The sequence below is a fragment of the Cyprinodon variegatus genome, unplaced genomic scaffold (genome assembly GCF_000732505.1).
Source record: "Cyprinodon variegatus isolate N-32 unplaced genomic scaffold, C_variegatus-1.0 Scaffold46, whole genome shotgun sequence".
NCBI lineage: Eukaryota > Metazoa > Chordata > Actinopteri > Cyprinodontiformes > Cyprinodontidae > Cyprinodon > Cyprinodon variegatus.
Genome location: NW_015150499.1, coordinates 844,718 through 859,864, shown reverse-complemented (window position 1 = coordinate 859,864; position 15,147 = coordinate 844,718). Strand labels below are relative to the sequence as shown.

General features: G+C 35.3%; 1 protein-coding gene across 1 annotated transcript in view; it reads left to right on the top strand.

Annotated features, from left to right (window-relative positions):
- The window catches only part of LOC107082042 (sodium channel protein type 2 subunit alpha-like), a 49,674-nt gene that overhangs the window by 19,818 nt on the left and 14,709 nt on the right, over positions 1-15,147 (top strand). The window contains exons 10-17 of the mRNA XM_015370468.1: positions 1,173-1,379; positions 2,755-3,021; positions 4,337-4,705; positions 7,561-7,693; positions 8,618-8,856; positions 8,952-9,125; positions 11,302-11,658; positions 11,836-12,291. Of these exons, the coding sequence (XP_015225954.1) occupies positions 1,173-1,379; positions 2,755-3,021; positions 4,337-4,705; positions 7,561-7,693; positions 8,618-8,856; positions 8,952-9,125; positions 11,302-11,658; positions 11,836-12,291 (2,202 nt within the window). The remainder of the gene's footprint in view (positions 1-1,172; positions 1,380-2,754; positions 3,022-4,336; positions 4,706-7,560; positions 7,694-8,617; positions 8,857-8,951; positions 9,126-11,301; positions 11,659-11,835; positions 12,292-15,147) is intronic.

Below are 15,147 nucleotides of genomic sequence, written 5' to 3'. Positions count from 1 at the left end.
GATATATATAGATATATATATATATATATATATATGTGTGTGTGTATATTTTTTTTCTCTTAAGAAACACAAAGAAGCAGCACAGGTGCATGTTGGAAGGCCCGGTGTGCAGTCAGGCAAATAGATCTTGAAAGGTTTTTCGAAACAATGCTTGGAGACCAAATTGATGAGCTTCATACAGTGATAACAATAAGCAAATGCAAACAAATAAAAGGTCCCATACATGGAGGTAACATTACCTGGGACACTAGCCGTTTTTCATTATCACCAGGTTCATATATTATTATATTATTTATTAGAGTCAAATTTTATTTAAAAGTAAAGGAAAACAAGTTGAAATGTATCTTCTGTGAAAAACAAAATAAAAGCAGTAGTATTTAAGCACTTTAGTCTCTGTGATTGGTAATGTTTTTGCAGTTGGGTGAACAGAATAATATTATAATTTAAAAACAACGCTAGACCAGTTTATCATTCTGTTGAAAGACCAATTAAAATATTGATAAGTCACTTTCCTGGATCCAGAAAAAGTAACCCACAACGGAAACACAAATAACAAAGTCATAATTTAAAAATATTTCTATAAAAATGGCAGTCAGACATTTCTTTTCAACCATGCTTCAACAGATTATTTAAAAAAGAAAAAACTAATGAAAAACGCCCAGACAAATGTTTGCCCTAGAAAATACTGAAAATAATGTGAAAAAGGGACATGTTAAATCAAGGTGTTTATCCCCTATTACCGTAAACATCACAGGTGTCTACAATCTTTTAATCAATCAGTGGGCCTATATACAGGGTCACAGGTTGTTACTGTGCGGTTTTGTGACATGGTGTGTATGACACTCAACATGGACCAGAGAAAGTGAAGGAAGTAGTTGTCACAGGAGATTAAGAATAGAATTGTAAACACAAACAATAAAGGCTATAAGAGGATATAAGGCTATTAGCAGATGATAGTCCTTTGATTACAGTTGCGCAAAAACAAAATGTATAACAAAAATTAATACAATAGACTAACAGAATGCCAACACTTATTTAGAAAGCCTTTCTGTGCAACCAGTATAAGCCACTAGAATAGTAATTTATAAAGTACAGCTTTCTATACTCATAGCCTGGCTCCTCTAAAGTATAAGTCGCCGAACAAAAGTTAATTTCATCTTTTGTATTTACAGACACTGCGAGCAGCTGGGAAGCCCTACATGATCTTTTTTGTCTTGGTTATATTCCTTGGTTCCTTCTATTTGATAAACTTGATTTTGGCTGTAGTGGCTATGGCCTATGAGGAGCAGTGCCAGCTCAACATAAAAAAAGCTCAGGAGAAGGAGGATGAATATAATGCAGCTATCGAGCAGCTAAAATGTCAGCAAGAGGATGCTCAGGTACTGTTGAAGATTTTTTTATTTTTGTCATCAGGTTTGTAAGGAAATAAATGAATATTTGTATTTAAGTGTTGTATTGGATCACTGGGGTGATAAGTGGCCCTCACTTCATATGGTAGGAACCATTCTCTGTTGGATTAGGTGTTCCAACTGTAAGGGGGAAACAACCTTTGACCTCTGAGATAACAAGGTTCCATGTTCCAGGTGTTCATGTTGGTTTGTGTTTACATGATGTTTAATTCTGTATAGACTTATGCTATAAACATGAGCAATAAACGGATAAATTAATCCTCTGCCAATGGCGAGTCAGACTTCAATCAAGGTAACAGTCAGAGCGTCAATTTTACTACAAGTGGTACCACATCTCAGGGGTTAAAATTATCGACTTGGCCTCTAAAAGGTCTGTTTCCAAAGGTGTAAACGCTCCCTCCATATATTTTTATAATATTTAATTGCTAATCAGCAAAGCATGAAAATACATTTTGAAACTTGAAAATGGATTTCTATAAAAATGGTACAATAGTGTATAGAAAATATTTTTGGTTATGGCATGTGATCAATTGGAAAACTGGTACGTGGCCATATTTAGATGGTGTACTATTTAATGCAGCTTTATGCGATATTTTTAGAAAACATATTCTTAAATTTGTTAGTCTTAACATTTTCCCTGTTGCATTTTAGTGTAGGTAGTCTGGTTATTCAAATCTTATTCTGAGCAACAACAATGAGCTCTTTTGCAAAGAATGAGCTTAACCATTGGCCTTGCACCTTTAAACATGCATTTATAGACATTTTCTTAAGAATTGTATATGTAAATACCAGGTTAGGACTCCTTTAAATAACAGTGAATAGTGAAAGACTACATGAAAATTAGATGAGTGCAATGAATCTGAACACAAAATAGGTGTAGATCATGACAAGAACCACAATATGTGTTTAGTATTGCAGGGGGGAAAAATTGACTGTTGCCAAGTTCAAACAGCTTCACCAAAGGTGGTTGAAGTTGTTTGCTATATGGTTATCTTAGGTAGTATAAAGAAGTGTTAAAAAAAAATGTTTATGCCTGAAATTAGTGTATGTACTGTACATTTCTGACTAATAATGAATTTGTCCATGCAACATTGTTGACCTTTTAGAATGTATGTATTCCTGTTTTGGCTCAGGATTCACTTTTAGGTAATGGCGTATTGCTAGCATAAATCTTTTTTTTTTGTTGGTTTCAGTTAGGATTCATATAGACCTGGTGGGGAATTATTGTGGCACAGTACAATTTGTTGGTTAACCAAAATCAAGTCATACAATGAAGATCTTCTGTGTTGACACATACATTTACTATCATCTGTTTACTCTAACTGACCTGCCTTTTCTTATCAAGGCATTGGCAATAGCAGCTGCAAAAGTCAACGGAGAGGCCTTGAGTAAAGGGGGTGGAACTGAAAGTTCCTCAGAGGCTTCTAAGCTGAACTCCAAAAGCATCAAAGAACGGCGCAACCGGCGAAAAAAGAGAAAAGAGGAGGAAGAAAGAGGAGCCAGGAAGATATCTCATTCAGATTCCTTTGAAAGTTTAACACCAACTCATTTCCACTTCTCTGCAGATGCTTACCCACTCAACTATGACATGAAATGTTCATCTACACACCAGGTGGAGTACCATTTGTTGTTTGCTCTAAAAGTTATTTTACATTTCAAAGTCTGTATTATCTGCATTTTAACCTTTCTCATTGTTTTTTTTTTTTTTTTGTCTCTCTTTTTAGAAAAGTATTTTTAATTTAAGCAGAGAAATTTTTAATATCAGATTAGTTTAAACCGGAGGTCTTCAACAGGGGGTCGCGAAAGTTTTGGTTGATTTGACTTTTTTTTTTATATTCCCCCCTGCAATTTTTTCCACTAATTGAAATGTTAAAATACACATTAACATGAATTCAACACACTGTAGTCTTTCAGTCATCAATGCACACATTCAGCGACACACAGGAGCTCTTTCAAACCTGGGCACCATTTCATTCACAACACCTGTCCCATCAACCAGGAATCAGAATCAGAATAATCCCATGGCGAAATGACTTACATTACATAATTCCATTTTTGATAGAGTGACTATAGGCCCAGTTTGATATAACACAACTTTATACAATATATATAATTAGGGGGTCCCCGCTCCCTCTCGCCATCAGTTTGGGGGTCCTTAGCCTGGAAAATGTTGAAGAGCCCTGGTTTAAACTTTAAATTTACGTTTTTGATATATATATATCTATATATATATACAGTATATATATATAGATATATATATAGATTTATATACTGTATATATCAATACACAGTCAAATTTAGAATGTATACATTGGATAATAAGTTCTAGCATAATTTTTAGTAAAATAATAACATAAATACATGTAGATATTTTATTTTTCTCAGTGAATCTAACCACTAGTCTTTATACAAATGTTTTTTTTAGACTAAGGACAAAGCAATTACAGTTACGGACAGTTTTGTGTTTTGAAACCGTTTAGATTGATGCCTGAATGGAAAAATGTCCTCATGTTTGACGGCACACTTATTTATGCTTCTTACCATGAAGAAACTGATTTTGCCATCACTTGCTTATCTTGATAATCATCTTCATCATCATATCATCATCTTTCTTAATAATCTCTGTCATTGCTTTTAATATCATCATCATCATCATCATCATCATCATTTTTCTCTCAATTTTTTTCTTCCTCAACCTATGTTCTTGTCATTATCCATCGGAATTGAAATTATTTACTTAAGATTTTCCATCTTAAAATTCCATATAATTATGACCTTCTAAAAAGACTACATTTTTTTTCATTTGTCCATCATGCATTTTTGTCATCAGGAAATATGCTACTATATACTTTAATGTCTTGAACATTTTTTTATTCTACACATCAACATTTATTATCAATCCACTGGAGAATATCTTTTTCTCTTAGTCCTTTCTGAGTTTCCGTGGGCCCCTGCTCTCATCCAGAAGAAACAGCAAAGCCAGCCTTTTCAGTCTCCAAACACAAGATGGTGCTTCGGAAAACGAGTTTGCAGATGATGAAAACAGCATTTTTGAAGGGAAGCTGAGTCGGAGGGAATCCCTGATAGATGCTTCGAGACGTGATAGACACAGCAGCAGTGTGAGCCAGTTCGGCTTCTTACCTCATCTTCGGTTTCAACCCTATGGGATCAGGTGCAGTTCTATTGACTGTAATGGGGTTGTGTCTCTGGTGGATCAGAATCCACTTCCAACATCGCTACCTGCAGTGCTTCTACCACCTAATCTGACAGTAGATATGGGCTCCTCTGGAAACCATGTAAGAAATATTTTCATAGCCAAGATGACCCATATTATTTTCCAAACTGTCCGACTATGTGTTCATTGCATTTAATTTTCTTGCCTAAGTTTTACATGCCTGCACTGCTCTCTGCACCTGCGTTTCACCAGGTACCTTACCAAACCCTCAGAAGAAATTGTTTAAAAAAACATAGACAAGAATTGGACTAGGCAAATACTTTTCTGTATACCACATGATTGGCAGGGATGAGTAAAAGGAAAATGGTATATGTTGGGATGTAGGTGTCTGTTTACATTGGTGCACAGCAGGCTGAGCATGGACCAGGAAAGAAACACTACAGAGACATAATAAAACAGAATCTAAAGCATCATTCTACTCCCGCCATGTTTTCAGATTGCTATGGTATAAAATATTATAATTAATGTGGTGCTACTAATTGGTTATGTGGAGTTAATGGTTATTTATTTAACATACTGTAGAATTAGCTATTAGAAATGGTCATTTAAAGAGCAAGTCATGCCAACAGAGTAAAAGGTGCATTAACACAGTCGCTGAACTTCTATTTCTTCTCTTGGCAACCAGTCAGGGACTGGACGAGGCTGTGGCATATTGAGTGAAGGAGCGCAGTGGAGAAAAATATTTTTTTATTTATCGAAATGGAATGTCAAAAAATTATTGTCAACATAGGTGCTAGTAAGGAATGCTACTGAGGGGTTTGTGTGGGGCTTAAAAAAATCCATCTTAATAAAGCCCTTAAAAGGACTGTTGAATCATTCATCCTCCTCTTGTAGCTCTAGAGCAGGGGATTCCCAACTGCCTCTGCTGAGTGTCTTCCTTCCAATCTCTCACTGTCCTTTTCTGGTCTCCCACTGTCAACTCCATTGGCTTTAGAGTAGGGCCCGACACCAGCAGCCACCTCTGGTGCACACTTTGCCGGGATTCTCGCTTTCATCTCCCACTAATCCTCTCTGAGCTCTAGAACACAGCCCAACCTTCCTGAGCTATCCTTCTCTGAAGCAGAATATTTTGTGGCTCCTAGTCTGACAGAAGCACTGCGGAAGTGATTGTCATCAAGCACAGTTAGATCCTGGACTCCCCGAATGGGTAGCAACTCTGGGGAATCTTGTAGACCATAGGCCGGCACCCTTAAGCACCCTCTTTCACTTTAAGAAATCCAGTTCCCCCATGCTAAATTGAAAATTGTAAGCAGAAGATGTAAATTCCTTCTATTTGGTGACACAGTGAATTGACAGCTGTGAATGTTGTAGCTTGCTATGCAAATTGCTGTCACCCTTCTTGCGAATTACTGGCATTATGTCAGGTGATTCATTCAGCAAATGAATAGGGGGATTATGCTGCAAGAATCACGTTTTGTGTGAACACGTAAAGAGTAAAAAAATAATACAAGCCAACAGTATTGTTAAAATTAGAGTTTTTTTTTGTTATAATCTAGTTTTAAAATGTTTCAAGCATCTTCTTTTTATCTTATGTTGTTATTTTTAAGAAACTCTGCTTCTGTCTCCTTGAACCCCAGCCGGCCTCGGCAGATGGCCGCTCACACTGAGCCTGGTTCTGCTGGAGGTTTCTTCCTGTTAAATGAGTTTTTCATCTCCACTGTCGCTACAAGCATTCTTAGTGTGAGGGATTGCAATCGAGTCAATGAGTCGATGCAATCAACTATTCCGTAAAAATTCAAAAAATATCCACTGGACTTGGTTTTCAAGATTTGAAGACGTTTCGCCACCTCTCCAGGAAGCTTTCTCAATTCAAATATTGAGAAAGCTTCCTGGAGAGGTGGCGAAACGTCTTCAAATCTTGAAAACCAAGTCCAGTGGATATTTTTTGAATTTTTACGGAATGACTTTGACCTGGATGACTGAGAACCTTCATCAGCATATGCAATCAACTAGTTTTCCTTAGATAGAAAACTTTGAATCAATTTGACTGTATGATTTGGTGAACTGTAAAGTGCCTCGAGATGACGTGTGTTGTGAATTGGCGCTATATAAATAAACTGAATTGAAAAATTTAATTGAGTCAGTGTTCAAGGATGACTTAATAAAAAATGTGGAGTTACCAATTAAATGTTTTGGGAATGCAGATAGTTTTTCTCCTTGTTTTGTAGCTGTCGTAAAGCAGTTGCTTGAGAGCCTTTTGTTAAGACAATAATTAATGTTGGGTTTAGGAGCATATCAGGAAAATCAGATTTGAGCCAGAATTGAACATTCCCACTTGTTCCAAAGAGCCAAGCCTGGCCACTTGACTCTTAAAAAAAGTAATATTTAGTACATATTTGCCTGTAGTGGTAATGCGCCACATTGACCGAAGGTGTGAAACTTGTTGAGGCATGGAGGGGTTGATTTGCAGCTCCTATGGTCGCTGTAGGCTAAGCGGTGAGAAACTCTAAAGGCAATCCGATGTTGTTTTCTGGTAGACAGCAGATCACATTGTGTCTACAAAAATGAAAAAAACATAACACACATGACACATCCCCCTAAAATCTTGTACCTGTTCTGTGAAAAATTAAGTATAAACGATAACATTTCACAAGGCTCACAGCTATGACAAACAGATGTAGTTCTTAATAAATATTTTGGTGTACCTCTAACTTTTTATAGTCATTAAGTATGTTTTTTTTTAGCGTAAAGTTTTGCCTATATTTTATGATCATTAGTTCAAACTGCTGGATATAAGCTAAAAAATTAAGATCAGCTCGGATCTGTCTTTCTGATTGAGTTTATTCATGCAAAGCCCTGTGAACAGCTTTATTGCAAAATTACTTATATAGATATATGAGGTTCCAAAACTGATATTTATAGTTACAACTTACTCTTTGCAAAAAAAGCTGAATTAATAAACATTTCTCTGTTAAGCCTGAGATGACAGACACAGACTACAAACTGGGCAGCATTGAAAACTACAGTGAGTGTTTGGACCTACCTGACAGCCATCAGATGAGACAGAGAGCATTAAGTATAGCCAGCGTCATCACAACCACCATTGAAGGTATGTCATTTAAACCCTTATTTCATACAAATATTTCTTTCAAAAACACTCCTAGCCTGGGTCTAAAACTTAATCATTCTATTGGTAAATGTAAGCTCATAGAAATATTTTGATTTTATTAACATGCTTCTTTAAATTTCAATGGGATTAAAGTTTTAGGGTTGACAACCCAGTGGTCCACTTGAAATAGAGCAAGTCTTTGGGGGAAACATTACAGTTTATTTTTTATATTTTTTATTATAGGATAAAAATTAGTTAAAAATGTTTTTTTTTTCCATCTTTATATAGTTATTTTTAGTTATTTTATTTTTATATTTTAAAATTAACATTTTCTTGTTGAGACATCCTTCTTGGTTGCAAACAACAGTATTTTGTTCAGGGTAAATATATATTTTTATTGGCTTATTTTTTTTTTTTTTTTTTACAATTAAATACTTATAATTGTGCAGTGCATCTGTACATAGGATTTTTTACTCAGCTGATGGAAAAGTGGATGGAGCTAAATTAAGCATTTTGGGGAAAAAAAAACATTTAAAGGCTATAACAATAAAGTTCACCCAGTCAATATAGCAGCCTTGGAATCTTTAAGCTTAAGTTTTTGGTGTTTAATATCCAATTGAGTCTAAACGTACAAGTATTCCTTTGCAAGATTTGTACATTAAATTTCAATGAAGCTTGTTTGTCTAACTGAGCCTGATATGTTTTTCAAAGAAGATTGGCCACAATTTCTCTATCTTTAAAACTCAAAGGTGATAAAGAAAATATTTTACTCATTTGACTGCAAAGGGAGACTTTTTAGATATTTTCGTTTTTTTATAGTTGAAAGAATTGAAGACCAATTAATGTCATCGTACTGTTCTTTATTCTCTGGTCTGAAAAGAATGTCAACTTTAAATAAAATACTTTGTATTGTTTTGCCATTAGAACTGGAAGAATCAAGGCAGAAATGTCCTCCTTGCTGGTACAAATTTGCCCACAAATTTCTCATCTGGGACAGTTGCCCACTTTGGTTGAAGATCAAAGAAAAAGTCAAAATTATTGTGATGGACCCATTCATGGACCTAGCTATCACCATCTGCATTGTATTAAACACATTATTCATGGCCATGGAGTATTATAAAATGACTGCTTGGTTCAAAGATATGCTGCGTGTGGGCAACCAGGTAAGCAATTATGTAGACTTTTGAGAAATTTTTAAACATATTTATATTTTATTTTATTGTATTTCAATTATCTCCTTGTTATTATGTTTGGTAAGGTGTTCACAGCCATCTTTACAGTAGAAATGGTACTCAAGATAATTGCATTGGACCCATACTATTACTTTCAAGTGCGATGGAATATTTTTGATGCAGTCATTGTCTGCTTAAGCTTGGCAGAAGTTCTTCTGCAATCAGTGAAAGGCATGTCCATTCTAAGATCGTTCAGACTGGTAAGTATTTATTAGAAGTGCACTTTTTTTATGAATAATTTAGAACTATTTTGGTCATATTCAAATCACAATATTATTATTTTTTTTTTTACATTAGAGGTGGAACACTACGGATACATGATCGAATTACATTAACACCAAATTAAAGAATCAATGCACATCATCATCTTTAATGTAAACCATTATTTCAAGGTTAACAAAATGATAGACTAGTAAGGCAATTATATTTATAATTTCATGAAGGCTGTTTATTTTAATGCCTGAAGAAGCTTAGTAGTAACATGTTCAATCATATTTGGTTTGGTCTCTTTTGAGTTTATATGAATGGAAATTACTATGTTAGCCTGGCAGATGACATATTATATTGACTTATGAATAGAACTGAGTGAAAAGTGACTGACATTTGGATTTCAGCAAGCCTTGCATCATTATTCAAAAAAATTTATATAACATTGTATCATGATAGAGCTGGTGATATACACCTCTATTGTTCTTTGACTTTTTAAAGGCAATGCATTTTGTGCACTTTAAGCATATTTTAATTTCTTTCAAATATATACATTTCCCTGACACCCTCTTGCTGAATGCTTCACTGGAATCTGATTTTGTTATGCAGATTTTCTTCAATGCAGTAAAATATACTGACATACAAAAGAGTGATCAAATTCTCTGTAACAAAAGTAGAAAAATATAACTTAATAAAAGAAAATCATAAAATAACAAAGTACACAAAATTACATAGACTTCAAATAATAGGCAAGATAACACAGTCAACAATAACACTATAACAACCATAACAAGAGTAACGAACTGCTCCTTTGGACCGACAATTCAGCTAGACACAGAGGAGTCTTTAGCATTTAATTTATAACAAGAGTGCAGCATTTTAGCATGGAAACTCCAGTCTCAAGGATAGGAACCACTGAGGTCAGACAGAGATCATGTTAGTGGCGTAAAAGAGACTCATTTGTTGAAAAAAATAGATTGATCTCCTTCACTTCCTCCCTGAGCTACTACTGACATCTGCAGAAATACAAACCCCACTGAAATACGTGCACAAAAGCCTGACTGACTTCTGTCAGTTCTAAGACACTGTTGCTAAATCAGATGGTTTGTTTTTGACCAAACAGTGTATTTCTCTAGTTAGCACTGGGAACTTGACTTTCAATCGAAGTGCTGCAGCTGAAAGGGGTTGGGCGTGACAGCGGTAAAAAAAAAAAAATGCATTTACAGTACCAATGAGACAGGTTATTGCTTAGATTTGAATCCAAGCATCCAATAAAAAGAAGAATCTTAAAGAAACTGATAATATTCTGATGATTAGCGTTATTTCTACAGTTGTGGTCTTGACCGGTCTTGAAATAAAATGCCGAGTCCTCAGCGCCCGAGACCGAGACAAGACCGAGACCAAATGCGGTCAAGTCCGAGACGAGACCAAGACCATCAAAAAATGGTCTCGAGACAGGTCTTGAGACCAAGACCGATCTCGAGTACTACAACACTGCCAGAGGGCCATATGACAAAGCAGTCTTAATGAAAATTGACTCAACCTCTGTGTTTCTTACAACACTAACATTTTCCCAAGAGCTAACCTAGTCAGGAGTAGGCTTTTCCTCAATTAAGTTGGAGTGTTCTCCATCTGATTTGTTTCCCCAATGTGTGGCTTTTTAATGAAAGTAATATTAGCTATTTAAAATATTCTAGCCAAAGTCTGAAATTTAACCCATGAGTTTCTGACGTAATCTTTAAGGGAGTGAGAGATGAGGATGTTGGCAAAGATGCCTTCCAGTCTCAAATGCTTGGCACTAATCACTGAAGAAAAACGTATAAACTACAAAAAGCGTAACATGGGAAACGCTGGTCAGCAACAGTAAAGATGGTTTGTTTGCTGTAATGACAAAAATTTTTTTTTTACTAATTATTGAGAGGTAACTTGATAGTTTTAACTCAAATATAAATGAAAAGAGCTAGAGTTGTGTTTGTTTTGTTTTTGAATGATAGGTATTTATTTTTTGTTTAATTATCATCATTATTGTTTGTCATTTCCTTGAATCGAGTATTTTTGGTTGGATGGAAATAATTCTAAATATATTTAACAGAATGTAGTAATTCAAATGAGTTTCTATTTATGTTGACTATAGTGTGCTCTAACATTCCTATTTTTCTGTTTTCACAGCTGAGAGTGTTCAAGTTGGCTAAGTCCTGGCCCACTCTCAATAAACTCATCAAAATAATTGGTAATTCCGTCGGAGCTCTGGGCAACCTGACCCTGGTGCTGGCAATCATTGTTTTCATCTTTGCTGTTGTGGGCATGCAGCTGTTTGGAAAATACTATAAGGATTGTGTTTGTAAAATCTCTGACGACTGCAGACTGCCTCGTTGGCACATGAATGACTTCTTCCATTCATTCCTCATTGTGTTCCGAGTGCTTTGTGGAGAATGGATTGAAACCATGTGGGACTGTATGAGAGTCGCAGGGCAATACCAGTGTCTCACTCTCTACATGATGGTCATGGTTATTGGAAATCTTGTGGTACATTGCATCTTTTATTGCCATTTCATTCCCCATCATCCAAATTGTTTTTGTGAAAATACTTTCTGTAATTAATTAACAAGAATGCACTTCACAGATTTAAATGTGTCTCCATTATTATCTACAAGTAACTAAGTCAAGATCAATTCTTGTATATGTTATGTCATCCACTTACAGGTGCTGAACTTGTTCCTTGCCCTCTTGCTGAGCTCATTCAGTGCAGATAATCTGATGAAGTCTGGGGATGATGATCAGGAGGTCAACAATTTGCAGATTGCATTTGATCGGATACACAGAGCTACAGCTTACATCAAGTTCAAGTGTTCAAGATGTTACAATAGTTTGTACGTCAGAGAAATAAAAACAAGTGAGGAAAAACCATTTGGGCACAACGGTATCCCAAATCATACTATTAAAGACATCCCTAAAAATGGCAATGGGGAAGTTACTGGAGTGGACAAAAGTGGGGACAAGTACATAGTCAACAGTAAGAGCGATGATTCCATCCTTTCTTTCATACATAACCCAAGTCTGACTGTGACCGTTCCTATTGCTGCTGAAGAATCAGACTTTGAAATGCTAAACACAGAAGACTTCAGTAGCATTTCATCCAATGTGCCTGAAGTTCACGTGGTAAGAATGCCATTTTGCTTTATTCTTAAACCATCTGCGTTACAAATGTATTTCTGCTTTTAAATGTTGCGACATCAGCTGCATTGTGGTCTAGATATACTGCATATGAAACATTGATTAACTGTGAGTTTGAAATTGAAGACATTTGCCTCCAGGTAATGGTTGTTAAGACATTTACCGTCTACAGTGATGCCAGTGTCATAATGTTTCCCTTAAAGATAACACAAACCAATGCTGAGCTCTCTAGATAGAAAAATCTTAATGCTCAGATTGGATTATGTGCCATTTATGTGTGAGTGCTGCTGAGCTGAATCTTCCTCAGATATCTGTGAATCCTATTGCATCCAAGAGGGATTGCTGTTTGAAAAGAACAGGAAATACATCCGTTATCCTACTTGTAACTATTTTTTACCTGTCTTGCATAGACATCACTTTAAGAAAGATCAACCTTGTTGGCATATTAAGAATATCTGTTGTGTAATTAATAAATATTTCAAAAATAAAACAGCCAGAAAATGTAATATTTAATGCAGAACAAATTAAGACAAGTTTGTTTCCCTTTGGAGACAAAATAATTTGACCAGACTCACTGAAGTGGTCCTGGTTGCTTCCAAACAAACTGGTGTTACACTTGAGGTCCAGGTTCAAACTGAACCTACTACAGAAAACGTAAGTCTTTCACTTAACAAGCTACCATTAGCAATGAATAAAGTCCTTATATCATGTCTAATCTGCTATATGTTACTCAATGCTGATGCCAGAATGCTATGGGACTACTTGTCTGACACCGTTTCATAATTTGAGAGAAAATGTGTTTAAAAGTTTTATAAATAAGGTGCTCTTGACATTTACAAGTATTCTCTACAAGGATTATGACTGTTAATACTGTATACATTTGTGGCCGGAGTGGGACTAATTTTTAGTCCTGGGGTTTCATGCCTCAGACAGGCCCACTTAAGATAATAACCTATTATTATTAAAAACTGTGTAATTGTAAACATGGAGGGTAAATCTTCTACATCAAACTGGAAAACTGTTCTGTAAAGTCTTTTAATTTAGTGTATTTTTGTTAATTTACTTCTAATTCAGCACACGTTGGGGTTGCTTCACAATGCATATTTATTCAAACATTTCCCAACATTATTCATCATAGCATATCCTTTTCAACTAATTCACAGTCAACATTCTGTGAAAAAAGTGAAATAAAATTACTAAAAATGTTAATATTTCAACTTAACCTAATAAAATATATTAAGGCCTATTATTTTTATGTATTTCATATTTCATAATATTATTTTGCATCTGTGGGTTTCATGTTTTTATTATTCACTTTTAGTGCTAAAAAATATAACCGGTCACTTCTATGGCTTTGGCATATAAAGCATTCAGAGCTTGTCCTTGTTTGTTCACACATTGTAACAGCACCTGTGTCTTCCATTCTAACAGAAGAAACCCATCATCACTATCTAGTTTTGCTTCTGACACCAAGTAACATTTAAAAAAAAAATAGACATACTTCTGAGCATACAAAACTGAACCATACTCATAATTAGGTCAATTTAATATTCACTTAATGAGTAATCCTACCTGCCAACACAGGCATTGTGCGCTCATGGCTACTTGACGCTGCTCTATAGTCCCTCTGATAATGAAGATATTCCCATTTATGTGGCGTTGCACTGTGTTATTATTTCACTATATAATATTCAATATTGCTCCACAACACCACAAACTGTGATGACTTGACAATAATTAAATTTCTGGATATCTAGAATGTTATTTGTTTTTTGATATCTGAAATTCAAATTTTGACTAGTAGTCACACTATTATTGAGCTAGGAACAATGTTATTTTAAATATACAGAAGTAAAAGCCAAATACACATGAATGGGAAATGTGACGTCATTTATACTAGTAAGAATTAGATTTACGATATCTGAAATGTATATTTTAGATAGGAAAAAAATTATTGTAAATATCTGAAATGTTCATTATGACTAGGAAGAAACGCATTTGAGACATCTGAAATATATATTCAGTCAAGCTAATAAATGTTGGCCACTCAAAATTTGTAAAGATTTCTAGGTATCTGAAAGTTTATTCTCACTAGTACAATTATATTTTTTTGCATCCTGAAATAAATTTTTTGCTGGTAAAAATGTAATTAAGAATATCTATATATATATAGTTCTGACTAGTAGGGATGTAGTTTTGACGAGGAAGAATCTTATTTTAGAGATCAACAAATGGAACATAAGAAAGGAAGGCACTTCTAATAAATGTCAAAATGGCCTGCCACTACTGCTCCATTTGCTGCTAGTTTCTGAAACTGATTAATATTAACAACTAAGCCCATAATCGTATTTTTTATCACAGCAGCACGCAGCCTGGTTGGCAACTAGCTAAGCTAAATAGCTACTTAAGGTGAGCACGTGACAGCAACATCCGTCTAGAGTGAATTTTAGTTGGACTTGCATTCAGTTGCAAACTTGGTTCTCCTTTGAGAAAGAAAGCAGTCAACAGCTGCCTGCTCTTTCTGCTTTCTTTTTCCTTCTCCCTTCTTTTTATGCTTTTTGGGGAGCACATTGTCTTGCCCCCAGGTCACTCAATCTGTGCTCACTGATGTTACACTTGTCAGCAATTGTTGTCGGACAGACTAAACCATTTTGCGCTTCCAAGTGGGTATTTCCAGAATGGGTTGCATTGACAGTGACATGAAGTTTGTTCTCTCAGTTATGTTATCAGGGGCGTGCACACATACAGTAGACACTAGGTGGTGCTAAAGCACTAGGAAGTTTGCCCTCTATCAAAGAAAATGCCCTTTTGAAACTCGTTTTTTTTTTTTTATTATTATTA